Here is a 21,573-nt window from a genome sequence, read left to right on the forward strand (position 1 = left end):
AACAGGCATAATCTTGCAGTGCGGCTTAGCAGCAGCGTCGAGTTATTGTATAAAATTAAATTTCGCTGTTTTACTATAATTTTCGTCGGTTATGCAAACGAACTTGAACCGGTTTGAACCGTTAATTTTTCGCTCCGGGCATGAACCGGAAGCGAACCGTTTTCAGTGAACCGTAACATAAAACCGAAACGAAAAAAGTTCCGGTTCGACACCCTGAGAGATACTATATACGACCACAGCCTTGATGAAGCTGCAATGTTGTGCGATGTACTTTTTTATGACGCCGAAAAAGTTTCTGCCTCTTGATCATACTGCTACTGCGATAAAAACCCATAGAAATGGATACATTCGGACCCTTTTACCGGGCGTTAGCAAGGCCGGCTACGTGGATAAAAGGTCAAAAGAAAAAGTCGCCGTTTCGCCCGAAAGGCGAAGCATGGATTGCGATGGCAAATTAGTAGACAGCTATACGAAGTAAGCATAGTAGTTTTATCGGCCGTATAAGCTTGTAAACATAGGCTTACTAATTACCCAGTTAATAAGCGAATGTTTACAACTTGTTAATTACACGCGCGCACAAGCAAACATGAGCACATCTTACTCGATGACTGCGCACACTCGCTGTCAAAACGCTGGAGTGAGGAAGCGCGGCTGCAGCAGCGAGCGAATTGACCTTCCTATTGGCTCTCGCTTCAACGCGAAGCGGCGAGAACACAGCGTTGTTGAGAAGTGCGAGGGTCCGAGCGGCCACGAAGGGTCCATGGATTGTGACGTGCCAGGTACCAGGAGAAGGAGAGGTTCTACATTATTTTACACGAACGGCTCTGTGATTCTTGGAGCCGTCTACACGCTAACGTCTTCGCATGTCTTATCGTTTACATCTCCGAGCTTCTACAGGACGCTAAAGCCCCGCTTTTTATCAGTTCATTTCCCCCTTTCACTAGTCGAGTGATTTCAATGTGGATCTTCTCGCCCCCCCCCCCTCCAAAAAAAAAAAAAACGGCAGCTGGGAAAGGGGTTTGTGTGTGAGTTTCCGCGTCACAGAATTACGTTTTCTCGTATATTCGAATTACAATCCAATGCTTTCATGTCGGTAGCTTGCGTGCAAGTCGTACTTAAGCCCAAACCGCATGAGAGCGATTTTTGTGCGCGACGGCGACGAGCGACGACTTCGAGCGACGAAACGGACCATCGTGCGAACAGATCGTTCGGTCTTTTCGCTCAATCGCTCGGTTCTAGAAATCTAGAATTCGTCGCTCGTCGCCCGGAAGTGCTATGAGCGACTAACCAATAGCGCGAAACCGGAACTGGATATACATCAGTCAAGCAATACCGATTGTCGCACGGAACGAGCGAACGACTAGATTTTGATACGTGCAAGGATAACAACGTATAGTGCAAGACCTTTAGAAATATTTATGCTGCTCTTTACACTAAAACACATCAACTTAAATTAATAAAGCAAGCGTCACGCCAGTTTCGGCGACTATTTGCTGCCCTCATACCGGCAACACCGGGGAGTGAGTGAAAAACATTTATTGTCACTATATACAAAGAGAGAGTTTGGGACGAGCCAGAAGGGCCCGCCCCGTACAAAGTCTAGGAGGGGTTCCTATTCCGGGACCCCTGTGGCTTTTGCGGCAGCCCGGGCTCGGTCCACCAGGGCACGTTGGTCCTGTATGATCGAGCAGCCGAGCAGGGCAGCCTCCCAGCTCTCTCGGGAAGGATGGGGGTGGGGGAGGTAGGCCGGGTTGTTGGGGCATGCCCATACCATGTGGTAGGTGTCCGCGGACACGTTCCCACAGTGCGGGCACTCGCCTGAAAAAGCTGAATTAAAATGCTTCAGTACTGCCGGGCACAGTACTGTGTTGGTATAGAGGCGCATGAGCCAGCGCTCCTCTGCCTTCGTGAGGCCTTTACACGGGGGAGGATACCGGCCGTGAGAAGATTGGTAGAAAATAGAAATTTGCCGGAAATTAATAGCCGAATTGAAATCCTGGTCCTCTATATGCGACGGATGAGGCGATGCCCGGTAGTTAAGCGCGCGGGCAGTAGCGTCTGCTACCTCATTTCCCTCGATCCCCGCATGTGATGGGGCCCAGATGACGGTTCGCCGGGTCGGGTAACCCTGGTACTCACATCGGTGAAGAATTTTAAAGGCACGATACGGAATGCGTCCCTGCTGCAGGTTGCGACAGGCTTCCCTAGAGTCGGTGATGATGACTCGGGAAGCTGGATCCGCGGCGGCTAGCGCGATGGCGACTTCCTCCACGTGTGTTATGTTAGGGGCACGGAAAGTGAGGCCCTGTACTGGTTCGTTTTGGTGGATGACAGCTGCCGTATACCAGCCCCCGTGGTGCGGGCCAGCTGCATCGGTGTAGAATACCCCCGGCCGGGTGCCGTACCGCTCGGAAATGGACGCCGCACGCGCGAGGCGGCGGCCATCGTGGGCATCCTTGGTCATGTTGCTGGGGAGGAGGGGTCGTACCTGTAGTGCGAAGCGCCAGGCTTCAGGCAAGGAGACCCGCTCCTCCCGTTGAGTTGTGTAAGCGATGTGTAAGCGGGTCAGAAGGCGGCTACCCGCTGCTGTTTTGCCTAACCGCAAGTATTGATTGTTGAGATGCGCCTCACGGAGCTCCCCAAATGTGTTCGTCATTCCTAACTCGAGAAGACGTTGATTGGACGTAGTGATGGGGAGATCGAGGGCTCTCTTGTAGAGTTTGCAGAGAATCACTTCGAGTGCGTTCTCATCGCATTTGCGCAGGTGGAGGTACGGTGCCGAATACAGAATCCGGCTGGTCACGAACGCATTCGCCAGCCGCAGGGCGTCTTTGCATCGTAATCCCCCCCGTTTGTTAGAAACCCGGCGGACCATGCGGCCCACTTGGTCCCCCACCTTGCGGAGCTTTTGGAGAGTTGTATCAATCTTGCGGTTCCGGTGAATAAAGAGTCCCAATACTCGTATCTCCTCGTGTTCGGGGATTGGACCGCTAAGCAGGGAGAGGGCGATTTTGGTTGTGCATTTCGGATTGGGCCGAAGATGCACGAATTCCGATTTGCTCGGGGAGCATTCAAGACCGCAGCGGCGTGCGTATTCGTCCACAATAGACGCCGCTTGCTGCAGGTTGGTCTCGATGTCTCCTACCGAACCATGTGTTGCCCACAGAGTGATGTCGTCGGCGTACAGAGCATGCTGCACGCCGGGGACCGCACTCAGTAGGGTAGGGAGCCTGACCATGGCCAAGTTGAAGAGGAGTGGCGAGAGAACCGCTCCCTGTGGCGTCCCTCGCGTACCAAGCTGGTACGGGCCATGTTCTGAGTGTTGCAGACGAATGTAGGATTGCCGATCCGTCAGGAATTGTCGGATGTATCGAAAGGTGTTGTATCCACAGTCTGTTTGGGACAGGTGTGTAAGGATGATCTCGTGGCTCACGTTGTCAAACGCCCCCTTTAAGTCCAAGGCAAGAACTACCTTATCGACGCTGGGGTGTTCGACCGGAGCCAGGATCTCCCGATGGAGTTGGAGCAGAACATCTTGTGCGGACCGGTGTGGGCGGAAGCCGTACATAGTGTCTGCGAAGGTGTTCTGTATTTCGAGGTAGGTAGACAATCGGTCGCGGACCATGGTCTCCACTAACTTTCCCACACAAGAGGTAAGGGAGATGGGCCGGAGATTGTTTATATTAATGGCTTTACCTGGTTTGGGAATGAAAGTAACGAGTGCTGTTTTCCAATCCACCGGGAGAGGCACTCCTCCCTCCCAGATGGCATTAAAATACTCAAGCAGCTGCATGTACGCGGGATCAGGGAGGTTAGCCAATAGCTTTACCGTCACCTTATCCCTGCCTGGAGCTGTCCCTCTCTTCATTTTTGCCAGGGCCGCTTTGAGGTCGTTAAGTTGGAACGGACGATCCAGCTCCGTGTTCTCGGAGCCTGCATACGAGTACGCCGACCCGCGGGAATCCTGGTTCGTGCAGAGGTACTTAGCGCGGAGAACTTCAGCCATTTTGGCTGTGTCTCCATCGAACGCATGAATTGCTCTCTGAAGGTGCTTTTGGGTCTCAGTGCGAGTTTGGGCCGGATCAATGAGGGTGCGGAAAAGGCGCCACGTATTCCGGTTCGACATTTGTCGAGCAGCGGTGTTGCATCGGTCTACCCAGTTTGAGTCGGCGAGTTGGGCCGCATACTCTGCCGCCTGCTGAGTAAGCTTTGCGATGCGAATTTTGAGTTTGCGATTATGCTTCTGCCGGCGCCATCGGCGGACGAGGCTATGCCGGGCTTCCCAGAGGTGCAGGAGGTGGTTATCCACCGCCGGGTTCGCCTCCGAGAGCTGAACCTGGTGTTCAACGGCATGAAGCTGGGAGATGAGATGCTGCGACCAGGTGGCATATCCTTGGTCGGCAATAGATGCAGGGTTCTCATACGTGGATCGAAAACGAGTCCAGTCCGCAAGGTTTGCTTTGTGAAAGGAACGCGTGAGGGGTTTGGTTCTGATTGTGGTTACTAATATGCAGTGGTCGCTACCGAGGGCTTCCTCGGTATTGTGCCAATCTGCATAACGAATGTTTTTAGTGAAGGTAAGGTCCGGGCACGTGTCCCGTGCCACGGAGTTACCTATGCGTGTAGGTTGCGCAGGGTCAGTATGAAGAGTAAGGCCCAGCGTTGACACAAGTTCCGCCAGCTTGCGTTAATCGACCTTAATCCTCCTTCATCCACCTTCATCATCATCAGCCTATATTTATGTCCACTGCAGGACGAAGGCCTCTCCGTGCGATCTCCAATTACCCATGTCTTGTGCTAGCTGATTCCAACTTGCGCCTCCGAATTTCCTAAATTCATCACTCCACCTAGTTTTTTGCCGTCCTCGACTGCGCTTCCCTTCTCTTGGTATCCATTATGTAACTCTAAAGGTCAACCGGTTATCCATCCTACGCATTACATGGCCTGCCCAGCTCCATTTTTTCTCTCTTAATGTTAATTAGAATATCTGCTGTCCAGTGGCGTAGCCAGAAATTTTGTTCGGGGGGGGGGGGGGGGGTATACAAATGTATACAAATGCGAAGATACAACTTGATAAAGGGCAAAAAAGTGTCGCTGGAAACAAATTTTACTGCTTGTATACACAAAACCTCGTAACAAGATATTTAAATATACGTATCTCTCCAATCAATTTACGTATCTAAGCAAACCGTCACTGTATATCATGCGCCAAACCAGACAAATAAACATGTTGCGCAGTCACAGATAGTAAACTTTGCACATATAAATACAGCATGACGATCCAGGCACGAACAAAACTATGATCGCAGAAATCGTGATATGTACTTGGGCCATGCGGCGGTCGCGACAGCACCATATGGGTAGAATAGAGGAATAATAGAGAAATCAATACGAAAATGTGTAATTTAACTGCCTGCAGAGCGGAAAGAAAATATTCTGTACCCAAAATTAATTAAAGAAGGGTATTGCTTCGGTTCAAAAAAGAAGTAAAAGCAGATAGCTAAAAAGGAAAGAAAAGGCCAAACGAAAGCCACAGATGATGCGGCAAGTTGAAGGTTGAACCACCCAATAACCGAGTGTGTTTGTATATGGGAAACGCCGCGTTGGCCGGGCTTTCAATGAGCAAGGTTGGTCAAAATGGGTTATTGATGTCCTCGTAATTTTCGTATGCGCATGATAATTTTGATCACGATCCTTACTGTTAGAATAAACGGCGAAATTTTCTGCGGCTTTAAAAGCTAATGAACAGTCATACGTTTTCATAATTACGGGTCTCAACTGAAGGAACAGAGCTTTTTATTTGCATTGATTTTTGCTGCTTCGCTATCTAAAGGACAAACTTCACTCGGCGGGGAAGTTTAGCGAAGCGGTCAATGACTTCGGACACGTTGAAGCCGACGACTCTGTGGGCGTATAGAAGCGCCAGCCTAGCCATGCGTTCCTCAGGCCACGGCCGCTGGATGTGCTCAGACATTGTAGAGCGCAAGTAGTTTTTTTAGTAATCTCATGTTAAAAAATATTCTCTCTGCGCTGGCAGTGGTCACTGGAAGGGTGACTAGAATCTGCAGCAGTTTGTACACATTTACATAAAACCTGCAGTCGCAATGAGAGAGGGCATCCATTCCGATGCTAAAACCTTAGAACACTCGCTCGATATAGTTGGCATCCTTGTTTAGGTACCTTACAAGCACAGTATAAGGCAGGGGCGTAGCCAGGGGGAGGGGGGTTCAACCCCCCCCCCCCTAATTTTTTTGCGCCCCCCCCCCCCCACTTACCCACCCTTTTTTCTCGTCGCTTCGCGCTGACATAATTCAAGAAACCGGTGCTACTATCACAATTTCATTCCTGGGCGCTTCCAGTTTGGGTTGGTAATTTACAGCGAATCATGCCTGCATATGGAAAAAAAAAAAAAAAACTGTCACGGTGTTTGTCAAGGCTTTGACACACTGTGAGGTTATGGGCGAGAATGTGTTCTGCAGCAACAAATGCGGCAGCCGCATTTTAGATGAAGGCGAAAATGCTCGAGGCCCGTTTAAATTTAGGTGCACGTTAAAGACCTCAGGTGGTCTAAATTTCCGGTATACATTTCCGCCGCTACCCTTCAGGTGCCGGTTAGGCCGCGCTCGCGCAGGATCTCTACGCTCGAAACGTCTCTTGTATGCGATTGCGCCCCTATACGCAAGGCTGGTAGTTACTGTTTTGTTGTTGAATCCCAAACCAGCAATGTACACACGAAGGGGTTGATGCCAGCAGTGAAATTCCACTGACTCGCAACAGAATGCACGAAACAGACAGCCGATCGACAAGCATGAATTACTGCTGTGCGCACTACAGCGTAAGTAAACTGTTGTTGCAGGCGCCAACAGTTCTCGTCGGAGTTCACGCGTCCTGAGAAATTGATTATGTGCACTATGCACTGAACAAGACCGGAGTTCATTCCCGCATCACTAGTACACCAATCAGTCGAGATTCTGTGAGGTACAAGGCCGCTTCCTGTTTGCACCGGCGTAAGTGAAGTAGAAATGAGTTGCACGCACTACTTAAAATGCGTACACATGCCATATCTATGCTGTGCGGTGAAATATTCTGTACAATTCTGAATCTGTTGACGTAAAGGGAAATGACGGCTGCACGCTCGCACACAGCGGAAGACACAGCGGCCCATGCACTTGCCGCCGGAAATGCAACCTCCTCGTATGAGGGAGCAGGCCGACGAAAGCTTCGAAAAGAAAAATCCTTACGCGTTTTTGCGCGTATTTAAGTTTTCTAGCGCAAGACGCAGCGAACAAGCTATTGCTATGGGAGTAGGTATGGCCATCATGGTCACACGTGCATTTTCACGCGTATAGCCGTCCTTGACTTGTGAAACGCACTTCTCCCCGACGAGGACACGCCATCTACGCTTAACGGAAATTAACAATTAATGATGTCTTCTCCGATCGGGCGGGTCGTCTCAATGATGCGTTTTCGAAGACTGGTCCATTCAGTGGCGCGATGAGAGACCATTGCTCCAAACGCCCACTGTACCTGTCGTGCTTACTGTATTTTACTGAGCTTGCTTTACTTTTTACTTAATTTATTCGCAAGCACACGCGAGGGGGGGGGTGGGGAGTCCCATGTCTTTGATATCCCCGAAAAAAATTGCTGGCTACGCCCCTGGTATAAGCTGTTCGATTCCAGCAATATCCGTCGCTTCGTCAGCAAGTATGGAGAAGCAGCCTCCAGCGTTTACTTTTGCATCTAGGCTTTGTTTGATAATTTCACCACAAATTTCTATAATTTGGTTTTGTAAAACTGCATGGGCTTAAATACGAGGCATTACTGGGGCAACTTTCCAAATGGTTCTTCAGATACGTATCTCAACAATGAGCTCGCATGCAAAAAAGCGCTCTGAAAATTCCAGCATTTTCAGCGGGGGCTTTGCTTAAATCCATAGGACCACTGTCTCTATGGCCACAGAGAGCCAGACCTTGTCGCCCGCAAAAAAGAACTGCCTCAAAATAGGCCGTTTACTTTCTTCTGTTTTCTCTTATTTTACTTTGCCTGCCCTGGTCCAGCTGATCGATCACATTCAGCGCGCTTCCTGAAAATGTTTGGAGAAATTTATCAGCTGCCAGCTGAAAGTCACGGTGATATTTAGTATTTTCGTGCGTGTGGAAGATTGCGAGCGCGTGCTTCCATTTCTGGAACGGCTTGGACACGAGGGCTCCAGTGCGCGCATGTTGGCCCAAGTTTATAAGAACATTAAACCCATAAAGTTCCAGAATTGAAAATCTACAGCACGCCTTTGGAAATGTCGGTGCACCTTTCGCGTCGAAAGTTTAAAAACTTTATACCCATAAAGTTTCGGAATTGAAATCCATACGCTCCGTACATTCCGCTGCGAGATGCCGCAACGCGCCCGCTCGCTATCGAAAAGCCCTTGAAAGTTTGTGCTCGGATGGAGCTCCTTGCGTTATGTGACTCCAGGTGCAAGGGCGTTGCCACGAAATCCAGCCCGAGTTCGCAATGTTCGTGCCGAAATGTCTTTTCGAGCATGAAAAAGACATTGTACACAAAATTCAGAATGATTCCCGGCGCCGGTGGTTGTTATGGTCGGCGGTGCATGCCAGCACGAAAAAAATTCGGGGAGGGGCTGAAGCCCCCCCCCCCCCATCCTAGCTACGCCCCTGCTGCTGTCACTGTTTGCGCTTTGACCCACAGTGCTCTCTTCCTGTCTCTCAACGTTAGGTCTAACATTTTTCGTTCCATCGCTCTTTGTGCGGTTCTTGACTTGTTCTCGAGCTTCTTTGTTAACGTCCAAGTTTCTGCCCCATATGTTAGCACCGGTAGAATGCAATGATTGTACACTTTTCTTTTCAACGATTTAATCCACCCTAATCTTCCTTCATCCACCTTAATGCACCCTAATCCTCCTTCATCGACCTTAATCCACCCTAATCAACATTAACTTTGGTAATCATTAATCACCTCTTACACACGGCTGGACATGCCTTGGTTCGCTTCTGGCCTTCCTTGGGTCACCGTGACTTTCTGTACCTCACGACGTGACTTTGAAACAGAGATCTAAGGCTTTCGCCTTAATAAATGTAGGCGCCCTTACATTCCGATTACTGTAGTCGCATTCGAGGTGTATAATGGTGTGGTATGTTTTATTTAACCCCGAAAGAGTTAAGCAATTGTGGCAGGCTTTAGGCTCATACCTGGAGGCCCACAATTCTCTTACTTTAAAATGTTGATTTGAAAATAATACTAAAGTGGTTAACTTCGGGCTAAGGCAGTATTATCTACTCGTCGCAAGATCCAGAGCACCGGACGCACACGGCGGTTCCACAGCCACAAGAACATTTTTAATGAAAGTAATTAATAGTATCTATATACGCCACGTCGTCAATGATACACCCGCTTCTATGCATTGCCGTCGTAAGTGTAGCTGGCATTCCGTCGTAAGTGTAGCTGGCATTCCGTCTATGCATTGCCGTCGTAAGTGTAGCTGGGTCGGGTGTTGTAACTCCCCCCCCCCCCCTCCCCCCCCCCCCTCCTTTCCCCCCACGCGTCCAGCCCTACCAGTCCAACGTGCAGCTTCAGTGCTCTGTTCACATTGCCATTACAATTCAGGAGGTGGCTTGAAGTCGAATTTTCCTCATTAACAAAAACACTCTATCACGTACTGTCTTGTATTTATTCATTCACTGTTAAATTACTTTGAGTAAAACTCTGAAGAAATAAACATCTTCAGTATCCTTGGTGTCATTATTATTATAATTATTAGGTATTTTATTTGCTGTTGGATTCCCCTTGCTTCCCCCCCCCCCCCCCTTCCCCCCGCCTGGCAGAGATCCTGGGTGCGCGCTACTGACTTCTCCAAAATTATCTCCACTGCCAAGCGCTACGTTGAAGGACGCGTTTATCATTAGATGATCGGGCAAAAACAACACATTCGATAACGGACAAGAATGAGGAGCAACAGATTAGTAACGCTCGGAGTCCTTATCATATCAGTTATATTTTTGTTCTTCAAGCTGGTGCCCGTAAATATAAGACCGCCTCTTACAGCAGACTACGTTAAAACGCCCGCTACTAGAAGGCTCGACGCCTGTAGGCGTGGCTTGACTTTTGACATGAGCCACATTTAATTGAAACGGCGTTTTGTTCAGCGGCCGCCTGTCCGTTTGACGGCGGTATACCGCATCGTAGCGTCGTTTCACACCGTTCAGTAATAAACACCCCATCCTGGTCAGCGGATCGCTTTCGCCACCCGAGCGCTACTTGACGCGCTTCTTGCCTCATCGCGAAGCGGGAGCGTCAGCTGATATCCTGCGCGAAGAAACGCCGAGTACGGGTGTCCGAACTAAGAAACACGAGACGACGACCGAGTGCGTCCGCGGTGATTGAAGCGCAATCCCCGTGCGCGAAAATTGTACTCACGGCACGGCCATGTCCGGTGTGAAACGGCTGTGGAGAGTCTCGAGCGGTCACTAGAACACGCTGCTGGGTTGAGCGACGCGGACACACACACAACTACACCACTGACACTAGGTGCGATCACGCTAATGAACTCTTTACAAATTTTCCGCCACCAGGCAACCAGAGACACCGTCTGCTTCCGCAATCTCAAGTCTCCATGAGAAACAAGAAAAAAACGAAAATGAAAAACTCAACGCCCATTGTTACTTACACAAGCTTGTATTGCTTCTAAAACTTTTAATAAACAAAATAATAATCAAGCCCCATTAAGAAATTTCATCAACAATGCAACAATAGAAAAATAAGTTTTTTGATATGTTTATTTTACATTTGTAAATTTCAAATATTTATAAAAGTATAAAGAAACGATCAATCTAAGCCAAGTCAAGCTTCTGTCAAAGCTACCTGCGCGAACAACGTGGTTTCGCGCGATGCGTTTCATACCAATGTTTACAATGAGCATAAACTAAAGGAATGACCTAGACATCGCTTCATCTTTCTTGTCGAATTCCTTCGTTAACTGCTTCGTCCGAATCGAAGCGGCGATGGAAGCAAGTGTCGACACGACGGCAACCGCAGCTCCAGAGAGCCAAGACGCCGCTTCTCCGGAAGAGGCTGCCTGTCATACAGAGGTGCCGTCTCGCGAAGATGGGCCGCCTCAACCAGCCAAGAACGAAAGTGGGATGGCTCGGATAAAACCAGAGTATATTAGCTATTTCATGTATTCCTTTAGTATTAGCTTTTGTATCCCAGAGTATTAGCTATTTCATAAAAGATGTCTCAGGTGTCCGGCAACCTTTGCCTTGTCTGTACACGTACAAATGGCTTTGAATGTGTTTTTGTGCGCGTTTGCTTTGTGTTTTAAATATTGCCTTGACGTTAGTCGTAATTGCACAGGCTGATTACTGTGTAACCGCATAACACGAAGTCATTTACCGCTGCCTTTGGTGCTTGAAATTGCAGTTACTCAAGCTTTGCTCAAAATGCTGAAGGGACGTGGTTGCTTGAAACAGTTATCATCTTCGTGGTGCAGATTCGTGAAACAGAGCCAATCGCGGCACGTGGAGACGGCGTTCGTGGCGCCTTCTGACCGCACGAGCGCGGCGGCGACGGACGGTGATGGGCAGCCGCCCCCACGCAAGAAGCTGCGCGGCCAAAACCACAGCCGGCCGCACCACCGGCCGCAGCCGCAGTCGGCCAAGCTTTGCTTCAAGCATTTGGCCAAGGAGGGCTCCTGCCTGCACGGGGATCAGTGCCGGTACAGCCACGACCTGCAAGTGGGTGCAGCTGCTATCACTGGAAGCTGGATATTTCTTTCCATAGATTGGTTATTATTTGTTTTTGGGGGTTTCGAAAACCAGTGGGAGTAATGGACAGTGTACTGTTGTGCCACACCACCCCCGATGACTCTGCCAGACTCGGGAGGCGAGTGTTTCCCTCTACGCTTAATGGGAATTTAATCTTTGCCCGGAGCTTTGTCTTTCACTCACGCAAATCGGTTCACGGCAACCCAGCCAGCACCAATTACTCATTTATGAGGAGACTGTCCTGCGTTTATCTGACGGGAGAGGAAGTGGACTTGGGGGACCAGAATTGTCACAACATCCACCACCTTTGTTAAGAGCAAGGGTCGTCTGGGGAGCCATGTACATTGAGCAGTACTTAAGGTGGCGGTCCCACTCCGGCGGCACGCGCCCCCCGTATTCAGTACTTTTGGAGCAACCGTTGCGGCTCTTCTAGTTAAGATATAAAGTGGTGGTAGATACTATAAAAAAGATTAATCTTTGTAGATTCCAACTGTATATAATATAAAGAAATTGATTATTGTGATTTAGAAATAAATGTTCAAGAACAAGCATGAGATACATGGATTTTGCGAACTGTGTCTCAGTTGTGACCATATTTTGAAGGAACTACCGCATTTACAGCATTGCGGCTTGCTCTGTAGCTTTAGGATATATTTATCTAATTCCTAGACGCAGCAAAATAATTTTGAGTTCTTACTTTTTGGATAACTTGCTTTTGAAGATTGCCAAATATCGCAAACTTCTGTTGTAAACAGCCCAGCAACTACAGGCTCAAGTAAGCTAAATTTTGGATAAGTTAGAATTCAAGGAATTTCCATCTAGGACGCAAAATTTCATTCATGTACCTTTATTAGTTTTCCTAATAATGCGGCCGAAATTAAGCAATATTTATAATTCTGGTTCTACTTTTGCCCAGTTTTGCGGGAAGGTACTAAAGCTACGAAGCTGCGGCTTAAAACTAATAAAGGTACATGACTGAAATTTTATGTCCTAAATGGAAATTCCTTGAACTCTACTTTATCCAAAATTTAGCTTCCTTGAGCATGTAGTTGCCGGGCTGTTTACAACAGAAGATTGCGATATTTGGCAATTTGACATGACCCGTTTCCCAAGCAAATGAACAAATGATCGACAGCAGCCCTGGCTGCTGTCGTAGATTGTATGATCTTTCAAGTTCCTTGGTCTTATTGCCACATAAAAAGCATGTGATCCTAAATAATAATTTGGAAAAAATATGTATACTAAAATGGGGGGTCTACAGGTCTTCTATCCCTGGAGTTTTGGGCGGTATCCGACAACCCAGCGCAAGTGGTCAGTAGCAGATGATGCCGGGCGCCGTCGGAGACCGCGGCTACCGCGGGCATCATGGCGGCCATGTAGGAAGGAGCTTTTTGTTTTGTTTTCCCCTCCGTCACCGCAGCCATGTGCGTGCCGCTCCGACCACGAGGGAAGTAGTTCGTTGCGGCGCCAACGTTCACCACTCGTGGTAGCACGCCTGAAGCTACGCGTTTCCTCCTCACCCAACTTGACATTATCACGACCAGTGCTCGTGCTGGCACCGGCCCAGAGTTCAGCCTCCTGTTATTCTGTCTCCGTGGTGAAGGCCTTCAGCAAGTGCCCTCCGAAAAATATTCCTGGCTACGGGTCTGCCTAGTGTGACGCCAATCTTCCGGGACCACAACTCGCAAATTCTACAAGATGGTTTAGCGCAGACACACATTGACTGCACTAACGGGCCATCTATCATGCTGTGCTTAAATGCCCTGTTTCAAACCCATAGGTATGTCTGCATTACATATTCACGTAATAATGTCTTTGTTGCTTGTATTTCTTCTGATTATATATATGGAAGCCTTGCCCGCTCACTTTATATTCAGAGAAATATGCTAATACATAAACTGCTGCAAAGGTTTACGGCATGTGAGGCTAGCGATATCGTATTAACCTTCGTCTGTTGTCATAAAGTAACAGAAATAAGGGAGTTGAATCAGTTTCTGCAATAAAAACGAGAACAGAACATTGAATATAAGTTATTATATATAAGCTTGTTGAAACACATTGTGCCGGGAAAGAGAGGTACAGTCAACCACAAAAGTTTGCGGACCACGCGAGCGCGTGGCCAAGAGCCTCTTCGCGACACTTCCGCTACGTCACCAGCGATCGACAGCAGCGCTACGTTGAAGACGCATCCCTCCTTAAATCTATGGCCTGTCTATTTTCGCACTGTGCGCAAATATTTTCTACCTATCTCTTTCAACGTGACGCGCTCTTTGTTAGCCAGGGCTACTTGCTTATATTTTGAGAGCAGAATATCAGTACAAGTAATCAGACAGCGTATTCTTCGGCTGTTATCAGTTCTATTTTCGCGTAGCCACGCTGTTTTTTTTTTTTTTTCGTGAGTGCGTGAGTGAGCGGTGAGGCAGCCATGGGACACAGATGCTTAGTCAGTAGGCAGAATTTTTCCGTTCCTCCCCATCGCTAAGTGACAGTAGCGGCCGGGATTTGATCGCCTGCGCCCAGGTTTTGCTGCGCAAAGCCCGAACCACCGCGCTGCTATAGTGGTTACATTTAGAAAAATAAGAAATAATCGGGTGCGATGACTCTTTTATAACCCTTTGCGACACGGCGTCCTCGTTTGGGGACTCGAACTTCGGAGGCGCGTCCCACGCCACGTGTTTCTTCAAATGACCTAAAACTCAGTGTGCACATTCGTGTCCGCTTCCTGATGGGACAACTAGTGGTCAGTTAACTTCATTGTCCTGCGTATTGCTGCAGATGATCACTTTGCTGGAGACACTACCATGTTAGACAATCGTTCGACGTGCCGCGTTCCAAGACCAACGTCAAGAGTATTTTTTTTCTCCGGTCGACATGAATACAACCGAAAAAGCAAGTGTGCATGCGTTTCGGGCCTAATGGTTGATTCTTTTTATGCAAGCATTGAAGCTGACGGATTTCAGAATAATTAGATAATGAGTTATACGCTAATTAATTTTTTTTACTGAAACTCGCACAAAACAGCACATTGCTTCGTCTTCTTTCTTGGAATGTAATAGTGAGCGTCTTGAAATGATGCCATGCGCATTTGACGCATTTGCAGACAGTGCATCATAATTCGTGTCTGAAGGGGATGAATTTATTCACAAGACATTTACAGAAGTGTCATGAAACATAGGTCTCTCAATGATCTAGTAGGAAGTGAAATGTCCGTCGTTTTCTAGCACCTTATTGATGCGTGTGGGCATCGACTCGTACAAAGATTCAGTAATCTCCGGTCGACCGCGCAGGCTTTCCCATTCTTGTGCGATCGCTTGCCACAGCGTATCGGCCGTGCGGCCGCGGTTGGCTCGTGTGGACAGCCGTTTCTTCAACATGCCCCAGACATTTTCTATGGGATTCAAGTCGGCGCCACATGGAGGCCACTCAAGCTGGCAAACAGCATGTTCTTCTAGCAATGACTGGACGATACGTGCTTTATGGATCGGGCTGCGGTCGTGTTGAAAAAAATAGCAGCCGTCGCTGAAGGGACCGTCCAGCGCATACGGAACGAGGTGTCTAGTGATGACGTCGCAGTACCGTGACGCAGTGAAGGGCCCTTCCAGACGCACAAGGGGACCAAGGCCATCTTTGCTGATTGCTCCCCACACGCTCACGGAACACCGTCCACTGGATAGAACACTCTGTGTGTAATTAGGCAGATATCTGCAAGAAATAGCATACAATTGGGTTCCAGCGGCGCGTCTAAAAATGTTGTGATTCCTCTTGTGTATGAACTTTATAATGCTGTTATAGAGTTGCAATAGAAAACGTGCAAACATCATTAGATAGTACTGAAAGACCCACTGGCAGCTTTTAATTAGCTTCAGAGTAAGTAGTACTATGAAACAATCGTTAATGTTTTCAACATAATACCACTACAGAAAAATCTCGTAATGTCCAAAAGCTCATTTTACGTGAAACATGTTGTGATGCAGAATTAGCTTCGTGAATTAACTGCCAATACACTGTAAACACACCTGCAGTTTCATCATCATCATCATCATCATCAGCCTATATTTATGTCCACTGCAGGACGAAGGCCTCTCCCTGCGATCTCCAATTACCCCTGTCTTGCGCTAGCGTATTCCAACCTGCAGTTTAGTGGACGCCAAACCCGCTTCCGTTGGTCCCAGCGCGTGGAAAAAGTTGACTCGTCGCTAAAGATGACATCGCCCCATTTCTCTGTTGTCCAATCTTTCATTGCTGTAGCGAACATGAGTCGTTCTTGTAGCTGGCTGTCTGAGAGGCAGGGCTTCTGTGCTGCTACGAAAGACTGCAGGCCAAGCTCACTCAGCCTTCTTCTTACAGTCTCAGACGATACCGTGAGCGAGAGCGCTTCTCGGATATCCTCTGCACTTTGAAAAGGGCCAGCCACGATGGCGGCCGTAATCAGGCGGTCCTCTTCCTCAGTCGTGGCCCTTGGACGCCCACTGCGCTCCATATCTGTGAATCTGTCATCGTCGCGGAAAGCTTGAATAATCCTATTCACGGCAGTCCGGCTCCTGTTGGTTCGGCGGCAGATTTCGCGCTGAGGTATTCCCTCTATAAATAAACGCACAATGTGCCTTCTTTCGTCAAGTGGAACACGCAGCGGCATCTTTCCAAATAGGCAATCACCACGTGGCCTGAAGTAAGTCTACTACGTTTTCAGCGACTGATGCGAAGATGCACCTATGTGTGAAAGAAAATTTTCTATGCATCCGCTTTTTCTTTATTTTTGATGACAGTGAAACACCTCCCTACCCTTTCTCTCAAGACGCAGAAGCAGCAACACTCATTGGACCAAGATGCTGCCAACCAAAGTGCGCCAGTAAACGTCGCGTAAAAAAATCGTCGCAGCGCTTTGTGAAACTTATCTACCCACTGGCACACCAGTCGACAAAGGTTGCAGTGATTGCTCCGATACTGCTATCAAGCCAGATATGTGGCGGTCTTATCGCAGACAGCGCTCTGCGTCAACACAACGAACTAACAATGTCATGCACGGGAATAAAAAATTAACAGGCAGGCGAGTACCAAGAGGGCTCATATCCGGGAGAGTGCCCCTGTCGCCGCTAGGTGGCGTACCACTAGGTGGCGCGGATAGGCAGTCTGGCACGCACTCGCGTGGTCCGCAAACTTTTGTGGTTGACTGTACATTACCGCCATGAAATACAATTTTTTCTTTTGTACTGCAGTTAAACCTTGGTAAAGCAAATTTCAGTATAACGAAATTCTCTATATAACAAAGTATTGAACTTTTTTTTATAACTTCTTGCCCATAGAACACCATGTATTTAGGTCCCCAATATAACGAAGTTTGTTTATGCGTCATGTTCGATGTAATGTCCAAGTGCGATAAGATCCTATTGCGCCTCGTGTGCTGTATGCTTTGGGGCCGAGTGAAAGCGTGCGACGTTGAGATGAGAAGGATGGGGACTTGATTAGCAATGCCTTCTTGCACAAACAAGAGTAAATGGGGGAGCGAGCTCATGGTAACGTGATCAAGCGCACATGAGAGCAGGTTGGCACACTTCTCCTTCTCTAGTGCGGCCATGTCATTGTATGGCTGTCAGCCTACGCGCCCTGTTTTAAAAGTAATCTGCCTCGTGTGCAAAGAGTAGGCATGCTGAGCATTTGCGCTGTCTTCCCACGCCTTTAGTACTGGAGGGTGCATAATCTCGAGTTTCGGAGACGCGTTGAAGCGAGAGGGCAGGCAAAGCGTTCGCTCCCCGCTGCCAGCACTTTTCGTGATATCGTTGTCACTTTGTCCCACTGTGGGCGACACTATCAGCCGTGGGGCCAGAGTGGATGCAAAAGCATGGCCGGCTTTGCTTCGTACCAACGAAGTGAATATATTGTCGATACGGCATGAAACCGTATGTTTTGCCACAGACTCTCAAATTCAACAAAATTATTTTTTTCTCGTTCATGTTTGCATTTTTGGATTGCCCGATAATTGGGAGAAAGTTGCAGCCCCTTCTGTGCAAGAAAAGTCCATCGGCGACTGTACCATTTGCATAAAAGTCGGAATTTCAATATAAACAAAACTTTGATGTAACGATGCAAATTGCTGAATTTACTGACTTTGTTATATCAAGGTCTAACTCTATAATGCAGGCGTTTCTGGCGGCCAAGCCTGCTGACCTTGGAAACAAATGCCCTCTGGTAGAAGCACATGGCGGCTGCCGCTATGGTGCCGTCTGCCGCTTTGCGCAAGCGCATCCAGGTGGCGCCACTGCTACACCCCACTTGGTCGACGGCATTTCTGGTACTCCAGGGGAATGCAACACCCTGAGCAAGGAACTCCAGCAGGCGCTCAGGAAGAGGCAGTTTGACTTTGGACCTTCTGAGAAGGTACGACCATAACCGTTAATGACGTGCGTGCTTCCTCCAAGTGAACCTACCAATGTTGATGCTTGAGCAAGTTGTCAAAGCATTCTTACAAAGGGTTTTACTGCATCTTGTGGCTTCTGCAATATCACACCTAGCAGCCCTATCTGATTGTGAACACTACATTGAACATGAAAAAAATTACACCATCTTCCCGTAGGGGAACCCTGAGTAGTATGCGAAGCAGCCATGGGGTCGACTCAAGGTAGTTTTATCAGCTGTATAAACTTGGACATGCAGCAGCACCAGCAACATGCAGAACTGTTGTTGACGCTGTTGGCGTTTTGCCCGCATTTGCACCGCACGCGTGCGGCGTTGGTGACTGTTGCCGGTGCCTCTGGAGCGCCTACCGTCGCACCTCTAACCTAAGCTGCTTCGCATTATCGTGCGCGGGGCTGCAGGTGTTGCCATTCGTTGCACAATCTGGAGAGGAGATGAGACAAGGAGAGGAGGGGGAGGAGGATGCCCAGTGCAGGTGTGGAGAGGAGGAATGCTGAGAGGAGAGATGATACAAGGAGAAGAGGGGGAGGAGGATGCACATGCGCAGTGTGGGTGTGCGCACGGCGGATGGATGGAGGGAGGGAGCGACAGCCCTGAGCATAAGATGCTTCGCATCTAAAAACATCTTGCCCGAGCTTTATCACCAAGCGCTAAAAAGTGAAAATTAAGCTCACTTCTCACAATGTGGTCACATCATAATCCTCATCCAGTAATGGTAGCTAACCAAAGCCAAACTGTGGACCATTGCGAAACCCAAACCAGAGCTATCGTAGTGCTGTCTAATAAAGTTTGACTCCAAGGGGATCACGAATTTCTCTGAAGAAAGTGTTGCTCATACAAATGGAAATCCTTTTGTTTCAAATCTACAGTATACTAGTATTCTCATAGAATGAAACGGGACAGAGAAAATTTGAAGTACACCTGTTATTCGTAATTGCATGAGAGTGCAATGTCACGCCGCTATGCATCTGTTTGCTAAAGCTAGCATGGAGTTTGGTCAGAGCATAGACCAACAATAGCGCCAATTTCGCATGAACTGAAGACAGTGGAAAATGAGGTATGCGTATTAGTTGGCCTACATAGATGTGTTTCATTCCACGTGTATAATACTAAGCATGCCGCCACATGCTAATAAGGGCCTTGCTATAAACGGTCAAGTCACAAATTCAATTTGTGCATGTGCGGTTTCAGATCCTGAAGGAAATATCAGCTGGGGCAGCTGTCAATGGAGTGACCAATGGCCAGACATTGGACAACTGTGTGGATGACGTGGGACCAGAGGAGCCCAAGAAGGTAACTCGAGTGCCTGCTTCCATGCATCCCATCAGAGAGGGCAGGTCCCATGACAAGAAAGAGTGTGGCTGTAGCTGATGAAATGCCATTATTTTTACTTGATGCCACAGTCAGTACTCGTTCATGGTTTTGACAAGCCACTTTTGGAACAAAAAGTTCCTGAGATATTCAAGCAGGAATTGATGAACTCTGCTGCTATCCCCTCATTGGACCTCCATGGTTTTGAAACTGTGGAAGAGTGCAGTACACATGTCATCATCGGCATTCTCTAAACCAAGAGAGCCATCGCAGGAGCCTAGGAAGCACCAGTCACTGCTGGTGCTTCCTAGGTACTTTTTTTTTGTTTGTGGTGGTATGTTACATATTGTTTCATAAAAACGTATATTTACAGCTATTTACAAATAAGGCGAGTATGTAGCACAGGTGTAACAGTCGCCAAGAGGGCAAGTAGCAACCTCTTCCTCACCGGTGCCGGGCTGATGCTGCAGCCTTTTTCTTCTGTCAGTGACTTGGTGCAGAACGCGGTAGGGACCAATGTAGTGTGGTAGAAGCTTTGCTGAAAGACAACTCTTCGAGTTGGTGACTATAGGAGCACTAAGAATCCAGGAGAGTAATAGCCATCCTTGGGACAGCAATCGTAACGAAACTTCTGTAACGCCTTCAACATCGTCGGGCAGTCACACACAGTATGACGCGCAGCGTAGCATTTGCCCTTGTGATGGCATCTGGCGCGTACTCCAATGGTTGCTGTGGAACAGCTGGTAGTAAAGTATCAGTGTCAGTTCATGGCCAGAAAAAAAGATAAAACAGTGAGAAACCTGCAAAATGGCGTGACGAATTATAGGCGAATGTAACAAAGGGTAATGTAGCATCCCTGTCGCAATGGTCGGCAGAAACGTATGGGGAGAGAATGTTAGTTATGGTGCAATTGAGTTGTTCGGTAAGGCCGTTTGTCTGTGGGTGATAAGCAGCGGTGACGTTGTCTTTTGTGGAGCATGAGCGGAGGAGGTCATCGATGACTTAGGACAAAAAGTAAGGACCTCAATCAGTAAGCAGCTGATGAGGAGCTTCGTGATGCAGAATCACGTTGTGGAGAAGGAAGTCGGCAATATTGGTAGCACAGCTGGTTGGAAGTGCGTGTGTAATAGTGTAACGCGTGGCATAGTCTGCTGTGACAGCCAATCATTCGCTCCTTGATGCTGATGTAGGGAAGGGGCCAAAGCAGATCGAGGCCGACGCAGAAGAACGGCTCTACTGGGATATCAATAGGCTGAAGAGGGCCGGTGGGAAGCGTCGGTAGCCTCTTGCGTCATTGGCACAGTTCGCAGCTGCCAGCATTCTTCTGTACAGAGCTATAAAGCCAAGGCCAAAGGAAGCCACACCACTGTCACAGATCTCGGGGGCGCGGATGTTTAGGAGATGGACCGAGACACGTATGACAGCACAGCACACAAGATTTAATGAGAGCAAACAAAAAGAAAGAATTCCCTTAACACCAAACTGAGAATAATAAACAAAATATGTGTAACATATACGAGCGGCTCTAAACTGTATACAAAAATATCAGCTAGTTACGCTGTCCTTATATCTAGCCTTAGTCCCGACACTCCTAACAGTCTGACAACTCTAGCCTATCAGGCTGCATCTCTGCTTGAGTGGAATGTTCTCACGTTTTTGACTTCGACTGATGTGGATTCCTCGACCAAGTCACGTCATGTCTCTTCCGGGGTTGCTACTCCCGACAATCCTGAAGATGTCGTTGCCTTAGTAGACGCCCGTGTCCCGGTCACCGTCGATGACGTGTTAGCAAGGCCCGGCGGGTTAGGTCTATCGACAGGTTCGGCCGCTGCTTCCGTTCGGTGCCTTGCTCAAGTGCCGAGGCAACATCCCGGGGAATGTCTTGCATGGCGTCGTTGACCTGCCTTCAAAGGGGGATTGCTGCTGGGGTGCCCGGGACTACCATGGGAGGCTGCGGCAAGTCCGAGGAGCCTCGCTCCAACGTTGCCGAGGTCAACGGCCACGCCTGGAAATGCCAGCGTCACGGCCTCTCGAACCGAACACCCGCTGCTCCCGTCGCGAGTACGGTGCTGGCAAG

At 48.5% G+C, this 21,573-nt stretch overlaps 2 protein-coding genes across 3 annotated transcripts in view; one reads left to right on the forward strand and one right to left on the reverse strand.

Moving 5' to 3' along the window:
* LOC119441596 (putative glycerol kinase 5) overlaps nucleotides 1-10,623 on the reverse strand; it is a 213,748-nt gene extending 203,125 nt beyond the window's left edge. Inside the window, 1 exon segment of the mRNA XM_037706205.2 lies at nucleotides 10,429-10,623. Coding sequence (XP_037562133.1) covers nucleotides 10,429-10,439 — 11 coding nt within the window. The 5' untranslated portion in view covers nucleotides 10,440-10,623.
* Nucleotides 10,624-10,860: 237 nt separating this feature from the next.
* The window catches only part of LOC119441597 (tRNA-dihydrouridine(47) synthase [NAD(P)(+)]-like), a 63,485-nt gene continuing 52,772 nt past the window's right edge, over nucleotides 10,861-21,573 (forward strand). For both annotated transcript variants that reach the window (XR_007465538.1, XM_037706206.2), the window contains exons 1-4: nucleotides 10,861-11,170; nucleotides 11,501-11,744; nucleotides 17,913-18,149; nucleotides 19,377-19,478. Coding sequence is in view for 1 of the 2 variants with exons in the window: in XM_037706206.2 (XP_037562134.1) it covers nucleotides 11,013-11,170; nucleotides 11,501-11,744; nucleotides 17,913-18,149; nucleotides 19,377-19,478 (741 nt within the window). In the remaining variant the exon portion in view is untranslated. The remainder of the gene's footprint in view (nucleotides 11,171-11,500; nucleotides 11,745-17,912; nucleotides 18,150-19,376; nucleotides 19,479-21,573) is intronic.

The sequence above is a fragment of the Dermacentor silvarum genome, chromosome 2 (assembly GCF_013339745.2).
Source record: "Dermacentor silvarum isolate Dsil-2018 chromosome 2, BIME_Dsil_1.4, whole genome shotgun sequence".
NCBI lineage: Eukaryota > Metazoa > Arthropoda > Arachnida > Ixodida > Ixodidae > Dermacentor > Dermacentor silvarum.